At 58.6% G+C, this 25,743-nt stretch overlaps 1 protein-coding gene across 13 annotated transcripts in view; it reads right to left on the bottom strand.

Moving 5' to 3' along the window:
* Positions 1-24,906, bottom strand: part of ADGRB2 (adhesion G protein-coupled receptor B2) — a 37,061-nt gene extending 12,155 nt beyond the window's left edge. For 4 of the 13 annotated variants that reach the window (XM_054465151.2, XM_054465159.2, XM_054465178.2 and 1 more), the window contains exons 1-13: positions 24,761-24,905; positions 16,856-17,672; positions 5,451-5,534; positions 4,996-5,160; positions 3,645-3,809; positions 2,860-3,024; positions 2,607-2,774; positions 2,431-2,532; positions 2,180-2,286; positions 1,150-1,344; positions 913-981; positions 729-837; positions 111-438 (exon numbers count right to left, since the gene is read on the bottom strand). In XM_054465151.2, coding sequence (XP_054321126.1) covers positions 111-438; positions 729-837; positions 913-981; positions 1,150-1,344; positions 2,180-2,286; positions 2,431-2,532; positions 2,607-2,774; positions 2,860-3,024; positions 3,645-3,809; positions 4,996-5,160; positions 5,451-5,534; positions 16,856-17,657 — 2,459 coding nt within the window. In that variant the 5' untranslated portion in view covers positions 17,658-17,672; positions 24,761-24,905. Of the gene's footprint in view, positions 1-110; positions 439-728; positions 838-912; positions 982-1,149; positions 1,345-2,179; positions 2,287-2,430; positions 2,533-2,606; positions 2,775-2,859; positions 3,025-3,644; positions 3,810-4,995; positions 5,161-5,450; positions 5,535-16,855; positions 17,673-24,760 lie in introns of all 13 variants that reach the window. The other 9 variants (XM_054465205.2, XM_054465213.2, XM_054465217.2 and 6 more) reach the window with 5 other exon arrangements.
* Positions 24,907-25,743: the final 837 nt, after the last annotated feature.

Raw genomic sequence — 25,743 nt, 5'->3', positions numbered from 1 at the left:
GAGGAGGCTGCCATGGATCTCTCCGCAGCCAGCACTGGCTCAGTCCTCCTTCCCTTACCTGGGCCTTCCTGGACCCTCAGCAGCCCCATCCACCCATCCCCAGGACTCACCTGGGAGGCGGCAGGATGAGGCCAAGGGTGCGGTAGAGTACAGCACCGATCACAAAGTAGGAGGACTCATCGGGGTCTGCTGGGAGGAGGCGCTGGTGGGAGTGGCCCGGGCCAGGAGGCACCGTTCCTGGGCCCCTCCCCCTGCCAGGGCTGCCTGCTGCCCCAGATGTGGCTGGCTTCCCTGGGGAGGAGAGGCTGAGCACCTCCTTGGGCAGGAAGAGGCGGTCCTCTGAGTGCCGCACCCAGTCCTTCATGCCCCGGCGGCCCCGCATGGGGAACGTGATGTCACTGGACACAGCTGAGACGGGCTCTCGCTGAATGCTGATCACTGCAGTGGGAGGAAGGTGGACAGAGACAGACAGAGGGGCAGAGACAAAGGGTGGCAGACCAGGGGAAGAGACAGATGTAGGGGAAACACATACCAGGAAAGGTAGATGTGGACACCGAAGTTGGTACAAACACAGAGACAGACGTACACAGAGAAACAGACCACACATAGATGAAGGAGACGGTAGAATGTGGAGAGAAAGATACAAATACGGGTTTAGGTAGAGGAAAGACAGAACCTCTTGAGTTCTGGCACATTCAGGACCCCCTCCCTTGCCTGACTCCTTCTACCTAGATTATCTGTGACAATCAGAGAGCTCTGGAAGGCCTTGAGAGCATCGCCCACCAGGTGAATGAAGTCCTCCACGACACGGAGCAGGTGCACAGAGCCAGGGGACACCTGGGGACAGAGAGTGTGTAAGGGTCCAAGACAGGGTGGGTCACGGGAGGAGAAGCTGGCAGCTGTGCCCCGCACCTGCTGAGCATCGTCCCACTTCTCCTTGTTTTCTGCATCCACCATGAAGCTCACCACCTGGAAGAAGCGCTGAGGAGAGAGCAATGAGTGGCAGGGGGTCCTAGCCCCAGGGAACAGGGGGCTTCCCCCACTATAGCCACACTTGCCGCCTCTACAGCAGACTCTGCCTAGGAGCCTGGCCTCCCACTTCAGTTTGGGCCTTCTCCACCCTCCGCCCTCCTTCCTCCTAGGCAGTACCTGCACATCATCAGCCGAGGGCACGTAGGTGGCCCTCTTAAAGGTGTCAGTGACATTCCTCAGAATGTCCACAGAGAAGAGCAGGTCCCCACTATAGTAGGTGCGCCGGGCCAGTAGCTCCTGCAGGCTGCGCACCACCTGCGACATGCCCTCGCCCGCCAGCATGCGCTGCCCCTTGGCCAGGTGCTCCCTAAGCTGTAGGTGATGAGGGGGCCACAGTCACCGAAGTGTCAGGAGCTGGAACCAGACCCTGGCCCATCCCACTCCAGTCCACCCACTGCTTGCATTCATGGGGAGAGAAAGGGGGAAAAGGTCAGAGAGGCTCAAAGGGGCACACAGGGGAGACAGAGTCCAAGAAAGAGACTCATAAAGAGAGAGAGAATCCCAAAGGGTACTTTAAAAAAGACGGAAATAGAAACACCTAGAGAAAAAAGGTGTTCAGATGTACATATAAAAGATATAAGCACAGTATGGGAACAGGGTACCTCCCCATCCCAAAGGGGTCATGTACATTCTGGAGTGTAATGAGCGTGTGTGTGGGCGCGCGCGCGCACACACACACACACACACACACACACACACAGTCTCTCTTTCTCTCTCTCTTTCTCAACACAAGCTCTAAATGCATTCACACAATTAATACCCAGTTACAGTTAAACATGTACACACATTCACTGACGCTACTCTTACCCCATGACTGGCCCTGGGCTGGATGCTGGGGACACAAAAATAAATTCAAGGAGGCCCCAGTCTAGCAGCACACAGAGACACTTGTGTCTGAGCACCTAATGACTGAGGAGCTCATTCTGCAGGAGCGCAGAGGTAGGTACCAGGGATAAAAGAAGACACTTGAGAGTCAGGTCTTGAGGTATGAGTAGGAGTTTGCCAGACAAGGAGAGGCACAGCCAGGCAGAAGTGGGCACAGCATATGCCAAGGCACATGGGAACGAGCAAGAATCACGCTCCCTCCACCCCCTAGCAGAGTCTGAGACAGATTCTGCTGTGCCCCAGCCCAGCAGGGTGCACTCACTGACAGATACAGGTAGCGGTACTCGTGGGAGATGCAGCGAGCAAAGCTGGGCAGCCCCCAGTACGCCACGCCTTGGGCACTGAGGAGACAGCGGCGGCTGGCAGACCCTGCAGGGCAATAGGACAGAGATCTGGGCATGGGGGCCGAGCTCTCACCCACACTCCTCCATATCTCAGAGAGGCTGGGGGTGCAGAAGGGGGCAATGAGGATGGCAGGGGTGGTGGTGGTGGGGAAAGCCACCTGCTCCTTACCTGAGGCATTCGGGGGGCACTTGTTGTAGATGATCTCGCCAGCAGCTGCCTTCTTCCACGTCATCAGCATCACGTACTCATCCCTGCACATCTCATGGAAGGCTGTGGGTGCAGGGGTAAGGCTCAGCTGGGCCCATACATGGGGCCCCCAGCCCCCAGGGTCATTAGGGCAGTACCTGGACACCTCTTCTCACTACAAGGCTTCACCTCCTCTCCGGTGCCCTCACAGGGGTAGCCCTGCGTGCCCGTGGCCTGGCACATGCGGAAGCGGCGCTGCCAGCCTGTGTCACACGTCTTAGAGCACAGGCTCCATGCATTCCACGGCCCCCACTTGCTATCAGTGGCTGTGGGAGAGGGGAGGCATATGAGTGGGCCCAGGTGCCCCCAAGGTCAGAGCTGCCACTTGCCACCCCTGTGCCAAGCACTCACCCGGGCACTCGAGGTTGCTGCACTCCCGGGTGTCAGTGAGGGCACCCGTGCATGTGGCCCAGGCTGGGCCCGCCACGCTGCACTTCCGGCTGCGCTGCTGGGTCCCATTGGCACAGGACGTGGAGCATGGGCCCCAGGGACCCCATTCTAGCCACTGGCCTTCCACTGCATGGGGAGACACAAGCAGGGGTGGCTGTTGAGCACGATGTGTGAGGGCTGGTGGTGTGGAGCACCACAGGAAGACCCAGAGCCTGCTAGGCATTCAGATTTGAGCCAGGCCAGACCCACTGGAGTGGGGAGGGGAGGGGGTTATGAGGGAGGCTGGAGTGAGCAGGTAGTGCCTGGGCCTCATATTGCCTGCCTGCCACCAGCTCCAGAAAAACAGGACACCTCTCCTCTTAGCACCAGGCACAACTCACTTCTGGCTAAGGGAAGGGGCTGCAGGGGTGTCTTCTGATCTTTGCCAGCACTTCAGCCCAGCTTTGTGTCCTCTCACAGTCCAGCTGGCCATGCACCAAAATGCAAGGGCAGCCCAGGGCTTGGAGAAAGAGCTGTCCCCTTTTGATGGCGTCACAGAGTACTAACTCATGTCAGGGCTAGGGGTCAAGTCAGGGCTAGGGGGTCACCTCGCACACAGGCAGGCATACTTCTCCAGTCTCCCCATGCTTGGTCAAAGTTTAAGGGGCCCCCAGGGGCAGGTCACTGGACCTGACTGCCTCCCCAGGTCTCCCGACCCCCCACCGGGCTGGGCAGCGCCCTCATGGAAGCCCACGGGCGCTACTGACCCGGGCAGGCAGCCATACTGCAGAGCTTAGTCTGCAGCTCAGGACCCTCGCAGGCCTTGCCGCCATGCTGGGGGGGCACGCAGGTCCGCATCCGGCTCCGGGACCCCCGCCCGCAGCTGCGGGAGCACAGGCTCCAGGACCCCCACTCCTCCCACACGCCGTGCACTGCAAGGAAGCACGTGGCCGGTGGCTGGGCGGCACCATGGCCCCGCCCACCACCGGCGCCTGCCCATCCGCCCACCAATCAGGAGCTCCGCAGCTCTGCGGCTGCTCCTCATTGGCTCTGCCCCGGGTTCTGTTGCCAGGGGGATCTCCCAGGGCCCCACCAAGGTGCGACCCTTTGAAGGGATGTGCAAGACACAGGCTTCTGGTCCTAATTCACATAGGACAGCCCCTGTGGACGCCTGGACAAGGGGTCCAGGACCAACAGGAGGGGAACCAGGGGTCCTCCTCTCCTGAGGGCACAGGAAAATTCAGGAAAGGACCCAGGACCCACGCCATTCCACCCCTCCCCACCCCACCCCTAGACCCACAGCTTGAATACAACACAGCAGTCCGGGGGCAAGGGAAGCGTCCTTCCCAGCCCCAAGCGCACAGACACACAAATAAACATGAACCTCTACATGGACACCGACACACCGAGCTCACACGCTGGAACACAGCTTTGCCCCAGGCCTTTGCAAACTCCTGCCACATCCCCAGATACCGAGAGCCCTTCCCAGGTAGGCCCTGCTCTAAATCCACAGCACCACTGGCATGGCCTACGCCCCACTTCACCCCCTCAGGGAGCAAGGAGCAGGACTGGCTGTAGCTGCCCTGCCCTTGCTGTCTCAGGCAAGCACATGCATTTCCTTAACAACTACACACTCAACTGAGGGAGGCTTAGGGGAGGCTCCTTTGAGAGGGGGTGCCCAAAGCAGGGAGGGGAAGGTCAGGGAAGTGGCGTTTGTCTTAGATCTTGAAGGACAGGCTGAATTTGAATAGCCAAGGTCAGGCAGGAAGGATAGGACAATAATCAGCAAATGCAGGGAGGTGGGAAAGTGAGCAAGCTACTGATATGGCCAGAGCGGAGTGGGTAAAAACACAAGCCTTGGTTACCAGGATGCAGGCATTGGGGGAATGATGTGCCCAGAACCGGGCCCAGTAGCGTGGGCCCTGGTCTGATCCATCTGTGCCCCCAGTGCCCTGCACCGGGCTGGCATGGTGCGCAGAGTTGGGCATGGTGTGGGGAACAGCCACATTTGTTGAATGAAAGGAGGAGGCAACCAACCATTTTGGAGATTAATCTGCCCGAGTCCCAGGCAGGACCTAACCCTGCAGGCAGATGGGGTGGGGAGGAGGATGGGCCTACCTGGGCAGGTGGCTGAATTGTTGCAGGGCCGGGTCTCCCGCAGGGGCCCGCTGCACAGGGTCCCATAGGGGGAGGACACACAGGAGCGGGTCCGCACCTGCAGACCCTGCCCACACGTCAGGGAACACACGCTCCACGGGGACCACTCCTCAGCCGCTGGGTCGCCTACGAGAGAGGGACAGCGTCGGCGGCAGGGGGCACCTCCCAAGCACTCAGTCTCATAGGGGTAGGGGGAGTGGCAGTAAGGTGGGGGCAGGCATCAGAGGGCTCCTCCTACCCTGACCCCAAGTAACAGGCTCTTCAGGAGGCCACCCAGCCCTTCCCACAAGCTTCATGTGGCACAGACGCGACTGAACTGCAGGACAGAGACAGACAGGCACACACCAAGCACACACACCACCAGACGCACACAGTCGGGCCCCCGCCACAGAGGAAGGGAGGCGGGCCCGAGTTACCTGTCTGCGCCATGTATAGCCCAGGCTCATCTGCAGACCTCGGCCACTGGGTTTTCACTTTCGGTTCCTCTTCCGGCTCCTCACCTGGAACACGGAGGTGGTGGCAGGGGCTCAGCAAAGCCCAGCTAGGTTCTGTTACAGTGGCACAGTGAAGGCAGCCTTGCTTGCCCTCCGCCTGAGGGCCTGGAACCAACTGCATGATGCTCTCTCAGGATCACATTCTGTCCTCTGCCCCACCACCACTATTTCACAGACAAGGAAACTGAGGTTCAGAAGCTACAGAGGACTAGGCCCTGGCCTCACAGTCATCTTTTCCACCTCTTGCCTCAGCCAGATGTGGGGGAGATTTAAGGGGCATGGCTGCCCATATGAAAGAGCTCTGGGAATGCTTCTGTGCCAAGTGCGGCCCATACCCCTCTCCTTTAGTCCTCTCACTGGAAAGAAGAACCATCATCTCTGTTTACAGATGAGGAAACTGAGGGCTAGACAGGGGAAGTGCCTTGTCCAAGAGCACACAGCTACATTTGCTCCTCCATTGGACTGACTCCTAGGGGCGGAAAAAACATCCAAGCTGAGCTGCTGCAACCCTGGCCCCGAGCCTGTCTCTGAAATACAGTTCATCCTCCCCAAGCAGCACTGGACTATGACCTGGAGGCACAGGTCAGAATGCCACTCCTCTGAGACCCAAGGGGCCTAGGGCAGGTGCCCACATCCAACAGACCTTTCTCCTGCTGGCCCTGAGGCGAGGAGAGCAGCAGGTGCTCGAGGAGGCCAGGCTACCTTGACCCTGGCCTCACCAGGCTCTCAGCTGCCCTGATTTATGTGTCTGGGCTAGGCCTTGGAAGCACTACCAGCCCTGGTGGCTTCCATTCTCCAAAGCCTGGCCCCTTCTGCACAGACATGAGCTCATCAGGGCCCTCTCCCACAATGGGGTGTCAGGGAGGGGCAGACATGGGCGCAGAAGGGAAAGGCCCAGCAGCCTTTGCATGAGCAGGTGGGACTGGAAGAGCCTTTGAGGATGGGCTTACCCCATGCTATCCCCAGACTATTAGGTACTCCTCTCCCCCACCTCCAGGCTCCTTCCTATCTCTAAAAGCCAGCAGCACGGGACAGGCGTGCTGAGTGTGAAGGGACCCACCAGGGCTGCCTCTTCCTGCCCCCTGCTGCCCAGCCCAGGCTCTGCAGCCGAGAGGAAACTCACCAAGCATGAGGAGCCGCCACCCTGAGCAAATCCGCTGCCTGGGGGCTCGGAACTGCCACCCAGCCCAGCCTCTGGTCTCATCCACTCTGGGGCCTTTCCCTCCACGTCAGTCACCAGCCCCAGGGCCTGATCCACATGGTCCCTGAAATTTCTCCATCTCTGAAACCTGGACTCCCAGAAGAGCTTTGGAGTGAGTTAACCCTGGATCCCAAATGGGGTGTGGACGTTGACCAGCTGCATGGCCTCGGGCACGTCTCTTCACCTCTCTGACCCTGCTTTATCCTCTGGAGAACAGCATTCATTATACTCCGCCCCCAGGACTCACGTGAGGACCCCCTGCCAGGAGGGCCTTGAGACCCTCAGCACCCTGCTTGGCACACAGGAAGTGCTCAGAAGACAGTCGCTCTCGTTTATTTTTATCATCTCCCTACTCTTCACAGCCTCCACCCCTTCCAGCCCCTCATGTGCCACCCGAGCCTACTCCCTCTGAATAGCATCTGCAATTCCACTTGGCCCCTGCCTCTCTTGGGACCACAGAGGAGGTGGCGGGGCCAGGCGTGCCAGCTCCTCGATCCCCTCCCCCAGCCCGCTCAGCCGTCCCCAGCCCTGGAGCCTTGTGACAAGCTACCCTCTCCACACCCACCCCCAGGCTGCTGAAGAAATCTACGGCTGTGCCAACTGGCACCATGACAGCTTCAGGGGCTCCACATCCGCTGGGCGCCCGGGACTTCTCAGTGGCCCTTCTTGGCTCTGTTCCTTCCTCATTCCCTGCTGTGGCCATACTGCACCTTGTCCTCTCTCCTCAAGCTCATCTCTGCCCACTCTCTCAGCGATGACCTCAACATCGGGAGCCCCCAACTTCTTGCCCAGCCTCTCCAACTACCAGCTTCCCTACAGCCCTTCTCCCCACCAAGGCCAGCCCCGTGGCCTGGGCCTGCATCCCCCTCCTCCCGCCTTCTCAGGAGGGCTCCACCCATTATCCTCTCTCATCAGCACCCTGTCAGCATTCTCCCCTTGCGGCAGCCCAGGAACGGATCCAGGCCTCCTTCACTCTCGGAGAGGCCCTCCTCTGACCCTCCGTTTCCCTCCTCCATCAGTGACTGGTCTGCAACCGGCACTCTGGTTTTTCACCTGACAGTCACTTCCTGGCTCAAATGTCACCTCCCCTGTTAATCCACTGCAGTCTGGCTTCTGCCCACATCTCTCTGCTGAACGTGCTCTTGATAAAGTCATCAGCGCCCTCCTTGTTGCTAAATCCTGTGGATACTTTGCAGACCTGGGCTCACTTGACCCCTCAGCAGCATTTGGTCCTGCTGACTCGTCCTCCCTTGAAGCACTCTCCTGGTTTCCCACCTCTCTAGCTACTCTGTCCCCATCTCCTTGAGTCGTCTATTTTCCTGCTGTTTCCCATATCAGGAGTCCATGCTTTGTCCTGTTTTCACTGCACATGCTCCCCACCAGGCTTAATTAACCCCCTCTGAACCAATGCTCCCAAATCATCATCCCCAGGCCCTGCCTCTCCTGTGCTCCATTCCTGGATATCCTCCTGCCTCCTGAGCAGTTCTCCTGACCATCAAATTCAGCATGTCCAAGAGGCCCACCATCTCCTCTCAAATCTCTACCTGCTTGTTTCCCCACCCTCTTTGCCTAGAAAACTCCTACTTGACTTTCAAAACCCACCTCAAATGACCTCTCATCTCTGGAGACTTCCATATTGCCAACTCCCCAGGCAGAGTTGGCCACCCCCTCTTCTATGTGCCCTTTCATCACAGATGGGTCCATCTTCTGTCAGAAATACCCCCAACTCTCTACCATAAGCCCATTGAGGGAAGGCTGTGAGTCCTCTCCTTGACCCCCAGGGAATGCCAGCACAAAACTCAGCCCAGCGAAATACCAAGAAATAAGCACCAATGAATACATTGTTCCCAGCTTCCCCCACAATGGGGCTCACGAGGAATGGTCATTTGTAATCTTGACTCCCCATGCAAAGTATCAGCTCCGTCCCACAGCACCAGCATTCAGATTTGATATGCCAGCCTGCACAGAAGGGACCACTAAGACAGGCTCAAAGACAGAGCTTCTGGCCCTTATTTATTCACAAACACCTTGGAGGTGCAAATCCAGCTGAGAGTCCTCCCATCCAGCTCCTGTGCGGGCTTCCTGCCCATCATCGTGTCTCAGGCATCTACCAGTCTGGCATCCAGTGCCCACCAAACGCAGACACGTGAGAGACCAGCCTGACCTGCTTGTTGGGGACTCACACTGCTTCCTGTGGTCCCTGCTCCTCTTGTAACCACTCACGGACCAGCTGCTGGCCAGTGCCACAATGTAACAGGAGGGGCAGGGCGAAGGGGGAGTGGGTTGGGGTCAGTGGTTTCCAGAATCCACCCTATTTGAAAATCAGAACATGTCCGAGGTTCAGTTTTTGGCTTCCTTTTCCGGCCTTCTGAGCTGGGCCAGAGAGGGGAAGGTACAAGCCCAAGGCCACACAGCCAGGCCCTACACTGCCTGCCTGCCCCTCCATTCCCACCCATCCCACTCAGAGGAGAGGAGAGGCCAGCAATTCATTCCCACAAGGGGAAGGCTGGTTCTCCCTGGAGGGGGAAGAAGACAGATAACAGCAGAGGTGTCATTTACTGAAACAAACACTTAGTCAGCACACACTGTGTGCAGGCCCCAGCCAGCCCTGAGGCCAGAACAGGGCAAGCCAAGAGGAAGCTGAGCCAGGCAGGGTCTAAGAGGACAAGGAGGGGCTCCCAGAAGGGACGTGAGTACCCCCAAGAACTCCTGAGTGTTCCACCCAGTGAGCTCAGCAGCTTGTGGGCCACGTGCCCCAAGGCCTGCAGTCTTGCAATCTATCAGTTTTCTCATCGGGCTGCCAGTCGTGGGCACAAATAGATGTGCTACCTGGGACACACTTCCCCACTTGACCACCTGATGAGCTCATAACTATTCTGTTCTGAATAAGGCAACGTTTACTAAACAACTCCTACATGCCAGTCACCGTGCACTCAGCATCACCTCACTTCATCCTCATCAGGGCTGGTTTCCCCCATTTTACTAATGAGAAAGGAGGCTCCAAGGTCTCACACTAGAGAGAGGCTGAGGTGGGATTCAAACCCAGGCCTGCCTGACTCCAGAGGCCATGCTCTTTCCACTGTACTGCACTGGCTCTGACAAAATGCCACTCAACTTGGACCTCCTCGGAGACACCTTCCCTAATTTGCATGGGACCCCGAGTCACTCCCCGCCTCCATCTAAGCCCCTAGTCCTTGCCCCTCTTATCCTGTTTTTGTGCTACTGTTTAATTGCTCCTTTGCACACCTGCTCCCCTTTCCCCTGACGTGAGCCTGATTCTCCTCTGTGTAACCTCCAAAGTGAGCCTCGGGGATCCCAGCCCCAACCACACCACTCCCCAGCTGAGAAAACCTTCAGTGGCTCCTCCACTGCTACAGCCAGAGTGTGAAACTCTGAGCCTGGCATGCTCCGGCCCCTGCTGACCTGTCCAATACTGTTTCCCACACCCCACTGGGCAGCCAAGCACACTGCAAAGCCATATGGACCTGTGGAAAGGGCACAGATTCTGGAGCCAGACACATGTGGGTTTGATTCCCAGCTCTGCCACCGTCTTGCTGTGTACCCTTGGGCAAGACACCTCATCTCTCTGAGCTTCAGATTCTCTGAAGGTAAGGAGGACACTTTCTACCACACAGGTTCATTGTGAGAATTCAGTGAAACCAGAGATGTGGACTGCCTGGAGCACAATCCGCTCTCAATGAAAAGGAGATGTCAGCTGAACGAGGTGGCTCACGCCTGCAATCTCAGCACTTTGGGAAGCCGACGAGGGCGGATCGCTTGAGCCCAGGAATTCAAGACCAGCCTGGGAAACATGGTGAAACCCTGTCTCTACAAAGAAATACAAAAAAATTTTAGCTGGGCTTGGTGGCATGTGCCTGTAGTCCCAGCTACTTGGGAAGCTGAGGTGGGAGGATTGTTTGAGGCCACGAGTTCGAGGCTGCAGTAAGCCATGATTGTGCCACTGCACTCCAGTCTGGAAGACAGAGGAGGCCCTGTCTCAGAAAAAGAGAGAGAGAGAGAGACAGAAAGAAAGAAAGGAAGGAAGGAAGGAAGGAAGGTAAAACAAAAGAAAAGAAAAGAAAGGAAAGAGAACAAAAAAGAAAGAAAAGGAGATGTAACCCCTTTTCATTATCCCTAGAATGTACAAATGCTTTCCTCCCTCCACACATCTGCTAACACTATTCCCTGCCCTTGAAATACCCTTCCCTCTATTGCAATCTGCCAAAATCATCTACATGTCAGTTGCCACCTCCTCCAGGAAGCCTTCCTAGAGTGACAATACAGTGGTTTGGATATGCTGGTCCCCTTTTCTATGGCCTAGTCCCCAGGCCACCTTCTTCTATACCTGTGAGGATCCTGGGCTCATCCCTCTTGTGGTCCCTGAGGAGGGGTCTCCGTCTCCCGTGCCACTCTTGCTCAGAGGGCCTAGCTTCTGGGAAGACAGGCATTCAGCAAACATGGGCCAGATATTGCTGGGAGTTCCTCCACCCCAACCACAGAGAGGCCCCTCTTGCCTCACCCCTGGTGCCAGCAGGCAGGGTGAGCACAGGCTCTTTGTCACTTGCACAGGACTGCAGATACCTGCTATGCTGTGCTTCACAGACCCCGCCCCCCAAACTCCACACAGTCCTGTGCCCTCAGCCTACTATGGTATGAATGTGTTAAAAATAACCACAATAATCATCACTTCCACGGGGAGAGAGCACTGCGATTTACAAAGCAATCGTCCCTTCCCTGGGCTCCCTGCTTCCTTCCTGAGGCTGGTCCCAGAGCCCTGAGCAGGAGCCGACTGATCCCCTTGACACATGCTCTGTCATGTCCCTCCATGGCACCCCATCCCCAGCAGTGCTTCTTGCACCCCACAGTGTATCAGAATCGCAGGGCGCAGTTGGGGAAAGAGGTGGCTTTTGAAAGGCGCAGGCTCTATCCCCGCAGTCCAATGAAACTGGGTACCCCTATGAGATCCTGTACCTAGCCAGAATGCCAGACCCCGCCCCCCCCCCGCGCAATAATTCTTCCTCCCCAGGCTGCTGACCTATCTACTCAGCCTCCCACCACAGATAGCTGGGTCCCTGCCACCTCCCCCATGTGGCCAGAAGCTCCTCGAGAGCAGGGATCGTGTCTGACTCAGCCTGCTTCCCCCAAGACGCCCAGTTTCTTGCTGCCATAAAGCCCTTGGCCAAGAGGATGAGGCCCCAGTGTCCTGGGATGGCAGTCAAAGCCCTGGCCCCGTCTCCCTCCACCAGGGCTACCGTCCAGCAGCTCCAGTCTCTTTATAGCTCCTACCTCCAGCGTGGTTCACACCTCCACGCCCTTGCACAGGCTGTTTCCTCTACCTCGAAAGCCCTTCCTCCTGAGAGCTTCCCCAAAGCATGGGGCGGAAGATGACTTGGGGCGGCTCACAAATGTGCCATTAAATGCCACTGGATCCTGGACTGAGGATGTCAGACTTTCCCAGGTCTCTTCATCAGTTTGTACGGGATAGTCTGGTTTGTGCCTGTTGTCCTGACGTAATTGATGGTATCCACCTCTTCCCCTTCATAACCTCAGATGTGTCACAGTTTAGATGATAAATTACATGGTCACTTTAATCCTTCCAACTGCATGAGAGATAAAGCCTGTGCAGTTCCAGACTTTAACACATCCCCAATGTGTGCTAATTCCTCTCTCTAACAAATGGAGAGGTAGGAAAAGCATCTAGCTAGAAGTTAATAACGGCGCTTTGTTTTCACTGTGGTTGCTTCTTTGGTTATCCTCTATTTCAGATAAATGATACTCTTTCCATTTAGGATATGAAACTTATTTTTAATATATTAAATTTAAAAAATGATGCAATTGAAAGAGAAATTTCACAGGCTAGTGAATTCCTATTCACTCCTTAAAACTCAACTCCAAATCACCCTCTTTAGACTACGTTCCTCCCCTTTGTGGTTTAATCCCTTACTCCTCCTCTTCCTTTGACATCTGGCAGGGTCACAATCGTCCCCATTACACTAAATTAAGATGACCCAGCTACTACTTTGTTAGGCATCTACCATGTGCCAGGCACTGAGCACTTACTCTCATCCTCTCACTGAACCCTCCCCACAGCTCTGTGGAATAGCTCTCACTACTCCCGCTTTACAGGTGATGAAGTGGGAGTGAAGGAACTTATCAACAGTCACTCAGCTAGTCAGCAGTAAGGTCCGAAACTGAACCCGGACTGGGCGACTTCGGTCTGTGACGTTGACCACCACTGTCCTAGTTAGTGCTCTCCCTCCCCCACCGGCGGGCAGACAGTGTGCCTAGCTCACCTCCTACTCATTCAGAGCCAGCCCTATGCCTGGCACAAACTCTACTCTGATAAAGACATGAAGATGTGTGTGAGGGATTGGCTGGAACTCAGTCCCTGCTGAGATGTCTGGGGACGTCTGGGCCCCGCTCCCCACCCTATGGTAGAGCACACAGATCCCCCCCAGCACAGATCTGGGCTGGATGGACCTTCCAGGAAATACCACCACCGTGTGTGCTGGGTCTCCCTGCACCCACACTGCCTCCTCACTGCCTGGGCCCCCAACAGGCAGGGGAGGCCCCCACTTCCTGCTGCCAGACCAAGATGGCCAAGAGACAGCAGCAGGGTCTGAGCGCTGGGAGGGAAATGCCAATCTTAGGCCAGGGATGGGCAAATCAGAGGCAGCTTCCTAGAGGGGACAGGGCTTGAGCACTGCTTAGAAGGATGCAAGCGTTCTGGATAACCAAGGGCAAACACCATTCGAGGAGCCTCGGTTGAAAGGGTGGGGGAGAATTCGAAAGAAGGCTCAAAAGCAGGTGGTAGCTAGGTCCCAGGTGGAGCTTGGACACCAGGCTGAGGAGTTTCGGTAGCACTGGGGATTTGCTGGGGGCTGGATCAGCGGGTGACACACAGATAACTGGGGGTTCTGAGGCCCCAAGATGGGCAGCACCTTGTCCAAGCCACAGAGCAGCAGTGGCAGGTGGGGGTTTGAGCCCACTCTTGCCTCCCAGGACACCCCAGGTTCACCTGGTGGCCACACCTCAAGGATGGAGCCTGATGATGGGGAGGGTGAGCCTGCAGCAAGCAGCCAGGGGCAGGCCAGTGCCCACAGGGGAGGTAGGGATTGTGGCCAAGGAGAGAGGCGTGCATGAGGCGGGGTTCTTTCTCCCAAGTGTCACTGGGCACAGCCATTCCCACTGCCCAGTGCCTCCTCAGGATTAGAGGGTCAGTGGGCAGGAACTGCAGCCTGGCACCGGTCATCAGGAGCTGAGCCCTACAGCTGGCACTAACTCTGCGGCCCGCCTTCCAGCCCTGACCTCAGCCAGCCTCCGTGCCAGTCCTCCACCAAGCTCCTTCCTGCCTGCCTTTCTTTTCTTCCTTTCCCCCCACTTAACAGATTGCGGCAGCAAGATGGCACAAATTTATGGCTCAACTCACCAAAAATAACAAGAGATCTATCAAAGGCAGTTTGCGTGAAATTAACAGGCGCCTGTACCCTCTTGTCAAACTCACTCGGCTCTGAGGCGTCCCAGGCACTCCGCCCAGTCACTGCCCACCAGCCCCCAGCCCAGTGCTCTTCCGGTACCAGCCCAAGCCCACCCTGCTAGGCCTTGCTGTGGATCCTCCTCGGGGGTGTCCCAGAGAAGATGAACACAGCCTCCCTGCCCTGGTGCCTCGGAAAGGGGCCAGGACAAGGGTCTCATCCTTCCTGTTCACTACCATCCCCATGAATCTTGCTCTCAGTCTGGCAGCTGCAGGTGCCAGTCCATTCTCCTGCAGCCCAGTGGGGAGGAGACAAGGGGAGGAATGGAGGTGGCCAAAGCCTCGGCAAAGGTGGTGCTGCCACAAGGCACAGATGGTGCCACGGACCCTCAGACATGCCCTGACATGTGGAACAAACAGTCATGTGCCCACTATGTCTCACACCAGAAAGGTTGGGCAGGAGGGAGGGGATGGCAGAATAGAAGAGCTTCCTGCCTGCCAAGGGAGGGGAAGGGCTGTGCCAGCCCAGCTCTGGGCACCAGTGTGCCATGCGAGCCCACTTATGACAGCTGATGCCACATCATCCCATGCCAACTCCCTACAGGGGCCCTCCCTGAAAAGCAACCCCAAGGAAACATGCCAAGTAGGACAAGGGGCAAGAGCAGAGGTCAGGCTTGGGAACAGCTGGGAGCCCCAGCTCAGGGCTCCCTGCTCAGAGAGACACCTGGCCTCATGCCCAGGAATAATCAGGCATCCAATCTCCACCCATCTCTAGCCCCAGAGGCCTCTGCAGAGGCTCTGATGATGGTGCCTTTCCCATCGCCGGCCCTCTCTGATCCCCAAAGACACCCCAGCTACCAACCAACTCCTGCTTCCGGCTTCAACCAAGCCCAGCTGGCTGCTCCTGGCTCTGTGCTCCACATGGCAGCCTGCCCAGATGGTGCCCGCCCATGAGGGCAGAGCCTTGCTCCGTCCACTGCAGATCACTGGGCCGATGGACCGCAGGGAAAGCCAGACAAAAGAACCCGCCTGCAGCTGAGCACGATGAGGGAGACCCCCACAGAGTGACAGGCAGTGGTGGCCATGCAGGAAGAGCCATAAACCTCCTGATATACGCCTGGCGTTCTCCGCCGATGTTCAACAAAGAAGCGAAATTCAATTTCTTCCTACAGGCACTAAATCCCAGGCCAGCCTCCAGGGCCTGTAACCTACCCGCGGCCCGGCTGTCACTCGGACGGCTTCATTGACCGCCGTTAGAGGCCAAGCTAGCCTGGGAGAGAGGCCACAGCAAGGCCACTGCTGGGCACTTGCCGTGGATGGGCACGATGCCAGATGTCTCACTGGAGAAGCCAAGAAGGCCCCCATCCAAAGTACTGGGTCAGGCTACTTTCAAGATAACTACCCCCTCTAATTAATTCAGGGATACCTCCCCATTCTACAAAGAATCCACTGCCCACCAAAAATAAAGGGATCAACTCAAGGTAACAGTCAAAGGTAGAAGCCAACTCCAGGGCTCTAGCCAGCAAAGCAGGGCTGGGGACAGGCTGCACTCCTCCAGTACTCCTAGCAGCCCTCACACGATACCCCGTCTCCTTCTAAACACTCTCCCAGTGAAATCCAGATGCCCTTTCCATCCTCTATCCCTGCATCCTTGATCCTCATGAGGATAGGCCAGCACCTGTTATCCCAAATGGGGAAACTGAGGCCCAGAGCGAGGAGAAGCCTCCCTGTCAGTACCAGAGCTGCAGACCAGACCCCAGACCTGCCTCCTTCCCATCCCCATGTCGTCGGTCCCTGTTCCCTCCAGGTCTCCTGGTCAGTCCCTGGCCCAGCACTGTTCAGCGGGCACACAGGATCCAGCTGAGGCCCTCAGGGCCTTGAAGCTGCAGGAAGCAGGGTCTGTAGAAGGCAGCCGTGGCTGAGGGAGCTGGGGTGGGAGCGGGAGCAGGCAGGACTCAAGGGCTCGCAGAGCTTTTGCCCAGTCAGCAGGAAGCTCTAGCAGCTGGCGGCCTCGGTCCCAGAAGACATGGGCCCTGAGGGGGGAGACAGGTGACACCAGGAGCTGAGCCAGCCCAGCCCTCCAAGGCAGCCTGGAAGCTCAGGCCTCTTCACCCAGAGACACTCTTCCTTGCCTCTCTCTGCCCTGACCCTGGGGCAACTGCCAAAACTCACTGACCTGTGTGGACAGGAATGCATCCCTGCTCCCTGCCTACTCCAGCCTCCAGGCAAACTTGTAAACTTGCAGCGCCAGGGCCTGCCACTTTCACTCCCAGCCTTGGGCCTTTGTGCACGCTTCTTCCTCTGCCTAGAATGCCCTCATCTCACTTCTGCTTGTCCTTCAGGTCTCTGTTCCTGCATTACTTCCTTCAGGGAGCCTCCCCTGGCTGCCCAGTTAGGAGGTCCCTCCCTGGGTTTATATATCACCCTGCATTATCTGATCTGTGCCCCCATTCATCTAGCCAGTCTGCAAACTCTTCAAGAGTGAGGTCTCACTGCCATGCATTTTGGTGACTGCAACATTTGGACAAGGCTCAGCAGAGGGGTGACATCAGTGAACAGCTACATGCATGGCCGAGGATCTGCCAGGATGGACACCAGGGACACTGTCACCCCCTGCAGACCCCACCCCACCCAGGCCCTGCTCAGACTCACCATATCTCATCTCGGTTGTGAATAGATCATTGCTGCTCCCCGAGTGCAAATCGGCCTCAGCAGGTGGGGCTGGGCCCCCGGGCACCAGGGCATTGGACAGGGTGTGGGCAGCAGGAGGGCCTGGAGATGTGGTGGTGGCGGAGCCAGCCCCCGCCTCTCCAGGGCAGCTGCAGCCTGGCTGAGCAAAGCCGCAGGCCCTGCCAGCAGCGCGGCCACACTCCTCACTCCAGCGGCAGAGCACACCACAGGTGAACTGGCTGGAGTTGTTGTTGTTGATGAGCAAGACCTCGACAAAGCGGAAGGCTAGGGCAGCGGGCGCCAGCAGGCGCGGGGCCTCAGAGGGCTCAGCTGACAGGCACAGCTGCACGAAGTTCTTGTCGAAGTGCAGGAAGGTAAAGGGGCCCGCGCCGCTGCACAGCTCCAACCCCGCTGCCGCCTCCGCCTCCTCCTCTTCTGGCCGCCCCACCTCTGACTCCGCCTGGGTCACCGCCTCCTCGGGGCTAGGCCGCAGGCAGGTAAAGTTGACCAGGTAGTGGTCCAGGGGCAGCAGGCGGGGGGCAAAGTGTGCGCACACCTGCTCCTGGCGGTTGAAGCGCAGGTAGAGGGAGTACTTGGTGGGGTCAGGGTTCTCCAGGGTCCAGGAGCAGCCCGAGGCGATGGTAGGAAAGAGGTCCTGCAGCGAGAAGGCCCCGTAGAGCACACCCGAGGCCAGGGCAGAGCAGGCACTGGGGGCGGGGTCGAAGGCGGCGGCCAGGCGCAGGGACAGAATCACAGACAGTAAGAGGGGACAGGCTGGGGTCATCCTATGTCCCTTGCCCTGTGGAGAGAGACAGTAGTCAGCAGGTCTGACCCCGCCCAGCACAGCCAGCATGGGCTCTGAACCTCCTATGGTGAGCTGCGGGAGTGGGCCTCATAGTTAAGACCCTGGTCTTTGAAGTGTCACCTGGGTCCACCTGTGTGAACTTAGACAAGGGACTTGACCTCTCTGAGCCTCAGTTTCCTTACCTGTAAAACGGACCAATGATAGTACCTATCGCACAAGTTTCCTACAAGGGTGAAATGAGATAAGTAAGGGAAAGGACTCGGGAGAGTGCCTGGAATCTTGTGAGCCCTTAAGAAACAGTAGTTGTTGTTGCCATCGTTCTGTTTCCTCAGAGCCAGCCCATCAACTACAAGCATATTCGCCTCGCATTCAGATCCAGCCCCAGCCTCACCATCCAACCTGTATTCTCCATAACTGTTGCTCTCCGTCCCCGTGTGTCATGATCAGCTGTGAGGCATGTCACCGCGTAATCCTGCGGTAATTGTCAAAGTGGTGATGTTTGACTACGATTTGCTTTTTTATAAATTAGAGCAATTTGAGGTTATTCCTGGAACAATGTCATTCTCACTCACTTGCTTTACTGAGAGGGAGAGAAAGGGGCGGAGTTACAGCCAGTGTGCCAGGAACTGCGCACAACCTGAGCCATGCCCACAGGAGGGCACTGTCAGTGTGGACGTCACATGTATTACTGCTGTGGATTTCCTGGTTGGAACAAGGGGGAGAGGCACCAAGCAAGGGGACATTGGGCTTGAGCCCCAACCCAGCCAGCCACGTGCTGGCTGGGTGACCCTCATGAGCCTCAGTTTTCTCATCTGTAAAATGGGTGCAGAAATTCCCCTCTTACTTCCCTCTTCCCCTCCAGCTCCATGGGATTATCTTCCAAGGCCTGGTTCAGGGCCTGCTACCCCGCCCCCCACTACCGACCCTGTGAAGCCACCAGCCAGTCGTGACCTCTCTCCTATACTGTTTCCCCAAGGCTAGTTCATTCAGCTTATGGGTCTTCCAGTTCCTAAGAGTGGGGACCCAAGCTTGTTGCTTTCTGCCTTCCCTTAAAGTGCTGCCCTAAGCTGAGCTCCCAACAGGTGTGAATGTACTCCAGGTGTGGGTGGGCACCTAGGACCCAAGCCCGACCCATACAGACACACAGAGCAGTCAGGCCAGAGTGGGTAAGGGCTGAGGATGGGGGGAGCTGCAGGTGCCCTCCCACCCACCAGGCCAGGGCTGTGTCACTGCCCACAGCCTGCCCAGCCTCTACCCAACTGCCCAGAAAATGGAACCTAGCGCGTGGTCTGAATCAGCCCCAATTCCAATCCTACCCCCCAAGTAATCCAAGCGGCCTCCCTCCTCCACGCCACAGGATAGCTCACAGCACCGCATGGGCCCCCTAGAGCCCAGTTGGTCCTCATCAGAGAAGAAAAGATGGGCCTAGGAAAAGGGAGACAACCCACTCCAGATCACACAAAGGTGGCCGGAGAGGACTCAAGCCCAGGATCTGAGGCCCAGCCCAGGCCCGTCTCCCTCCACCAGTAGCCTCTGCCCCTTCCCTATGCTTGCTGCTCAGGCTTCAGGCCAGATGGACCAGCTATTAGCTCTGGGGACTGAATCAGAAACATAGGACAATTCACAGGTATGACTAGATTCTCCCAAGACACAGTTGCTCCCAGGGAACAGTCTTCCTTTTGGGTCTTCAGGAGTCTAAACAGCGGGCAGAGGGGGGACAGGATTTAGAACCCCAACTTTCCAGTCCCTGTGCAGCATCCATGGAGCTCCCCACTGCCCCAGATCCCACATCCCCTCATGCTGCACCTCCAAGCCAGGCCCAAGCAAGCATCTGCCCCTCCCAGCCACACAGGGGCTGGGGGAGATGGTGGAGTAGCTCCAGGCAGACCTACTCACTGCAGAGGAGCCACCCCACCCTCCTTCCAAGACCCACATGGAGTTATTCGACGGAAGCCAGACAGGCTGTGCCTCTCCCCCCACCCACCCACCCTCCTCCTCAGAGCTGAAAAAGGGATCAGGCCCCTGGTCTTTCCCACCCTACATCATGCCTGTCCCAAACTGCTCAGCCCGCCCCACCTGCTGTGGCACTAGCCAAGCCAGCGGCTGATGATGAGTGACATCCAATCCCCCTGCTGCCCCCAATTATTTTTAAGCTGCAAAATTCAGGCCATGGCTGCGGCTCAGTGGAGGGGAGGTAGGGGCTCATTATAACCGGCCTCCCCTCCCCTACTTACAGCAGCTCAGGGAACCTCCCCTCACACACACACCAACACACGTGGGTCTGAACACCCTTGTGCCCTGAGGACACACACACCAAAGCATGAGGGCACAGATGTTCACAGGAGTTCTGCATATGAACGGATACATATATACACGGACGTGCACACAGTTGAAACCCACAGATTCATGCTGTCACATGCACTCAGGAGTTAACACACACACACACGGGTGTAGAGGCTCACACTTGTACACATGCACAGAGGTGCACACGCATTCTCGACTGAGAACATACATGAGTATCTGGCCCTCTGAGGCTCAGCATATGACAGCAAGTGTCAGGCAGGATCCTCTGCGGGGCCTTCCTTTGCGTGCCTGAAGCTGGATCTCCCTCCCCTACCCTGCTCCTAGGCTGCTGCTCCCTACTCCACAGCCCCGCCCCATCAAGAAGCACAAGGTCCACATCCTTCAGAGCCACAGGCTGGCTTCTCCAGAATGGAGCCACTTTTAACCCAACCCAACCCCCCTCCTCCCCTCAGTCTCCTTCAGACACCTTCACGCTCATTCTGGGATTTCGTCCTGGACATGCGTGACCCTCACTGTGCCAGCTGTGACATAAGACCTTTTGGGGTACCTTTTTATATTACTTCCCACCATTCAAAATAAGGCAAAGACCCAATTCCAAGCTGGGTCACAGAGAGCCACTGGTTCATTAAAGACCCTCCTGCCTGTGTATAGCCAGGCCTGTCCTCCTGGGGGCACTGACGACCCAGAGGCCTCTACCTGAGCCACCCAGGAAGGAGACCTAGAAGGATGATCCTTGCCTCACAGGCAGCCCAAGTGGCTCGTAGTCATGATTAACCCCCCTGAGCCTCAGTTTCCCTCTCTGTGCAATGCAGACCATGAGCCTTGCCCTGGGGATGGTAGACTGTCATCAGCCTCCCAACAAGTTCCCAGCACAGAGCCTGGCCCACAGCCCTGTCTCCTCTCCATCTTTTCAGGACCTCATAAACGCTGCCCTCTTGCCTGCTGAGGTACAGGGCACTGCCTCTGGGAAGGCTCTTTGGGTTGAACCATAAGTGGCTTGGCTACCTCCAAACCCAGGAAGACCACAGACCCATCCCTGCACAAGAGTTAGATAGGAGAGGTACTAAGGTCAGCTCTGAGGAAGAACTTCCTGGGCCAGAGGTGGCTGATAGAGAGGAGGATCAAAAGGCCTCCTGCCTCAGAGATGGGTGCGGAGCTGGCTGAAGTAGTCTCCCTCTCACTTTTAACCCTACCAAGGCCCCTCCTCTAGGGGGCTGGGGGCTGCCTTCACCACATGCCCCCGACCCCAGCAAACCCAGGAATCCCACTCTGCCCAAACACACTCAAGTCCCCTTTCTTCCCACCCCTCAGGGCTCCCCAGCTTCCCTTCTGCACCAATAAAGGAATTCAAGGCTTTCAGCAGCTGAAAGGGCCAAGGCAAGACTGTGGAGTAAGGGGCAAAGCAACGAGAGAGGGGTGTCTCAGGCCCAGGGCCGGTCCGGGATTCCCAGGATGACTCCCATTCACGCTGGGTGGCGGGGGAGGGGCGGGCCGGGGGAAGGGGCGCGGCGACGCGCACATCCGTAGCGTTTATCCACCTGGCAGCTCCAATTCGCCCGCCCGTCACTCACCCTCCGCCTCCCGGGCGCTCGCCGCCCGACCTGCCCAGGCCGCCACCCAGGCGGTGACCCCCACTTGGTGCCTTTGGGTCCTCTGCCAGCGCTCGGACCCGAGGACAGGGTCCTCAGGAGCCGCTCTCCCAGAGCTCTGTCGCCCTGGGGGACGCACACCCTCCATCCTGCCTCCGGAGCTGGGGTCTGGGCCGAGGGGAGGGAGCGACCCCCTCTGTGTAGCCCTCCCGCTCCGACTGCCAGAGAGGGTCGCTCTCTTAGGGGAGGGGGTTCCTCCTTAAGGAGGAAAACGCGGGCAGAACTGGGAGGGGGACAAGGTGCAGCCCTCGGCCCCTGGGGGCGGTGCCGCGCGGGCGGCGGGGGAGGGGGCGGTGACTCAGCCGCCCTCCGCCTGCCTCCCCGGAACTTTGCAGCAGCTGGAGCCGCCGTTGCTACAGGAACCGAATGCTTTTGTTCCCCAATGTCAGGGCTGCCGGGGCAGGCGGGTGATGAGGAGGCTGCCACTCCCCGGTGGGACCCAGGTCCGGCCACACTACCCAGAGGACTTCCAGCCATCACAGGTTCGAGTCCCCTTCCTCCGCACCACCTTCCCTTCCCCCAAGCCACTCAGGCCAAAGCTAGGTTTCTTCAAACTCCTCAGGCCCTCAGGCCCGGTGGCCCTGCTAACTCTGACCGGAGGCAAAGGGCCTTGGGAAATTCCTGATGGTGTCTGACCTCCTGGGGTCAGTAGAGGCTCTTCTGTGGCTGAGTGATTTCCCACCTGGGCTCCCCCTAACAGGCTGCCTGCCTTCGGGGACTCTGACTGGGGTTTCTTCTCTGTACTTCTCCCACCTCTGCAGCCTCTACACTTGAACCAAGACCCCAGAGACCATGGCCTGGCTTTCACTAATATCCCTCTGGCCAGAGCTGATCCCAGAAAAATATAGTAGGAAGTTGCAGGACCAAGGAGGAGACGAGGGAAACTGACAGTCACTGGCTCCCCCTGCACCCGTACTTTGGGGGAAAAGTGGGGACTGGGGGCTAAAGGTGTTTCTGTCTTTATTATACTGGGGGTTGGAGTGAAGGCACTGGAACCTGTTTTTCATTTTTCTCCTTTGGGCTTAGGAGTGGAGTGGAGAGGGGCCTGACCTTGGCCTTGAACAGAAACAGCCCCACACCCCTATCAATATTGAGTATTGCTAGGTGCCAGACACTCTATACAAACAACCTAACTTCATTCTCCCAACAGCTATATGAGGCAGTGATCACTGGCCCATTTTATAGAGGGTCAACTGAGGCTCAGAAAGATTAAGTAGCTTGCCCATGTCACACAGCTTTTGAACGTAGGTCGTCTGACCGAAAGCTGAGTTCCTAACTACTTACTCCGCTTCATTACCTGGGGGTGGGAAGGGAGGGAGGGATGGGGGCAGATACCAGATGGAACCTCACTTTGTGTTACAGAAATGCAGACCACGCACGCACACCCTAGACTAGACATGTCCTTTTGAAGAGTGATACAGAAAGAGGGCAGAAGAGAGAGCAGAAGGAGGAGAGAGGGAAGAAGAGGGGAAGATCTCTTCCCTCAGTCTTGGTCCAGAGAAGACCCTCCCTAACCTCCCCACTACCATCACCAGGACATATCCTGCGCAGAGTCCACACTGCCCCTCACCCCAGTAGCAGTGCAGAGGATACTCCCCAGGTGCTTGCTCTGTCCCAGGGTCAGGTGGACTCCCCCACAACCGAATCCATGCGCAAGCCAGGCAGAGCCCACCTTTGCCCCCAGCCCTCACCTCATGGGAAATGCCATGGGGTAGAGGCTCTCTGGCAACACCTGACCAAGCACAAACAAGCCCAACCAGGCGTCCCGGAGCCCGCGGCCAATCCTGCTGGTCTGTGCGTGAAGGCTCAAAGGACTCTTGACTTGCTGCTGGGGTGAGCCCTCCACCCCACCCCAACCCATCCCACCCCCAGAACATATGGCCTGACAACCAGGAGTGTTTGGGCATGGCTAGCACGAGGAGGCACCTGGCCTGGCCCACCAATCTCCTCTCCCCAGGGACTTCCCAGCGTCAGTCCTGCAGCCACCGCTGATGCTCTGGCTGCGGAAACCCGGGGTTGCCCGCGGGAGAAGGGGTGGCGGGTCCCGGGCTTCGGGCAGGGGGCGCCAGAGGACGCCCAGGGGCCCGGCCGGCAGCTGGCGAGGCGGGCAGGCAGGCAGGCGGCATCTCTCGGCCCGGGCGCCCCTCCCCCCCGCGGGCAACAGATCCGTCGCCCGCTCTGCACGGGCCGCGGCGCGGAGGACTTCCCCCGGCTGTGCCCTCGGACCAAGCTGACTGCGGGAGTGGCCGCCAACTTCACAGCCTACAGCCCCCTCTGGATCATGCCGGCCCTGGGGCTGCGGGAGGGTGCGTCTGGTGCCCAGCTCTATGACCAGGGGTGGGAGGATAGGGATGGGGGATGGACAGATAGACTCCGGCCAAAGATGGACACGGGAGTCAGGGATGCGGGTCCAGTCGGGATCTCAGCTGGAGGGGAGGGGGCGCGGAGCAGACACGGGGGACACGGCCCCAATTCCAAGCTGGGGGGAGGGGACTTGCAGCAAGATTGGCGAGGGAAGGCGGGACTCTGGGCAGATAGATATGGGGGAGGGGGCACTAGGGGCAGAAATAGAGAAGAAGCATGGTCGGGGTACAGGCGCGGGGGAGGGTAGAAACTATGGGCAGACATGGATGGGGACAGGAAAGACTCCGGGCAGTGATGAAGTGGAGGAGAGGAGCAGGGTCCGGCATTCAGACCGTGACGGGAGATAGAGGGGGAGACACAGTTGTGCTGCAGGTTAATGGGGGGGGGCTCTAATAAAGGTGGGGGGAGCACTGCCCGGATCCAGGCCGAGATAGGGAAAGACTCGAGACAGCAAGCACGGTCTGTGTCAGAATTCTGGAGGGGGAGACTTTAGCATAGATGGGTAAAGAGGGTCGGTCCAGGCTGGGGGAGGGGGGGGCCGAGATTAGAGATTCACCAGCGATCAAGGGGGCCTCGGCCCCAGGTTTGGGAGTTCCTCAGAAGATGGGGGTGGGCGAACGCTGAACGAACTCAGTTCGGGCTGGGGGAGAATTCAGCAGAGACGGGTTAGGAGAGCGCCCCGAGTCCGGGCCGGTGCGGAAACTCGGGACCGCGCCGGCAGGGCTCGGTGCGAGGCCAGGTCGGGGTCTGGGGCCGAGCACTCACCTGGGCGCCGTCAGCAGCAGGAGCGGGGGCCGGCGCTGGCGGGGGCGGCCACGGGGCGCAAGTTTGCCATCCCTAAGTCGGGGATCGGGCCGGGCGCAGAGCAGGTAGCTGCAGCCGCGCGGAGGGCCGAGGCTCCCGCTCTCCCGGGTGGCGGGTGCAGAAAAGGCGCCGCGGAGCAGCGCGGGGCGGGCGGGCGGGCGCCGGGCCGGGCGCGGGCTCCTGCCGCCGCCGCCGCCGCCGCCGCCGCCGCCGCCTCCTTGCCGCGCCGCCCCCCGCTCCCCCGCTCCCCCACCCGGAGCACCGCCCGCGCCGCGCTCCGCCTCCTATTTGCGGGCGGCGGCCGCAGCCCCGGGCTCTGAGAGCCGGTGCCGCATCCTCCTCGGTCTCTGAGCGCCGCCGCCGCTGCCGCCGAACCCGGTTCCTCCGGCCGCTCCGGCCGCTGCCCGCAGCGCGCGCCGGGCCGAGTGACGGCCGAGGCGGGACGCGGCGCCTGCGCGGGCCGGGCCCGGGAGGGGGCGCGCGCCGGGCCGGGCGCGAGGAGCCGCGCGAGAAGGGGCGGGGGGCGGGGGGCGGGGGCGACGCGCGCCGCCTCCTGTTAAAGGGGGAACAGCGCCAGCCGAGCCGATCGCGCCCCCCACCTCCCCGCCTTGGGCCCCAGGCGCCGGCGCGGGAGAAGCCCTGGGTAAGCCCCCGCCCAGCCCGCTGCCTCCTGGACCGCAGAATGAGGCGATCCGCGACGCCCCTCCAGCTAGACCCATCCGGAGGCTTGTCGCGCCGCCAGGGTCTCCCGGGCCCTGCAGGCTGAAGCATTTGCTCACCTTCCCATGTGCATTGCATATTGCATGTCCCTGTGCATGCAGGTGCCAGTCATGTGCGCTGAACTTTGCATATGCATACAGGTGCCCTAAGTGTGCACTGCCATGTTGCCTGGGTAGGTGCATGCAAGTGCTACACACATGCATGGTGTATTAACATGTGCCCAA

This window comes from Pongo pygmaeus, chromosome 1 (genome assembly GCF_028885625.2).
Source record: "Pongo pygmaeus isolate AG05252 chromosome 1, NHGRI_mPonPyg2-v2.0_pri, whole genome shotgun sequence".
In the NCBI taxonomy this organism is placed as follows: Eukaryota; Metazoa; Chordata; class Mammalia; order Primates; family Hominidae; genus Pongo; species Pongo pygmaeus.
This window is presented reverse-complemented; position numbering and strand designations above follow the sequence as displayed.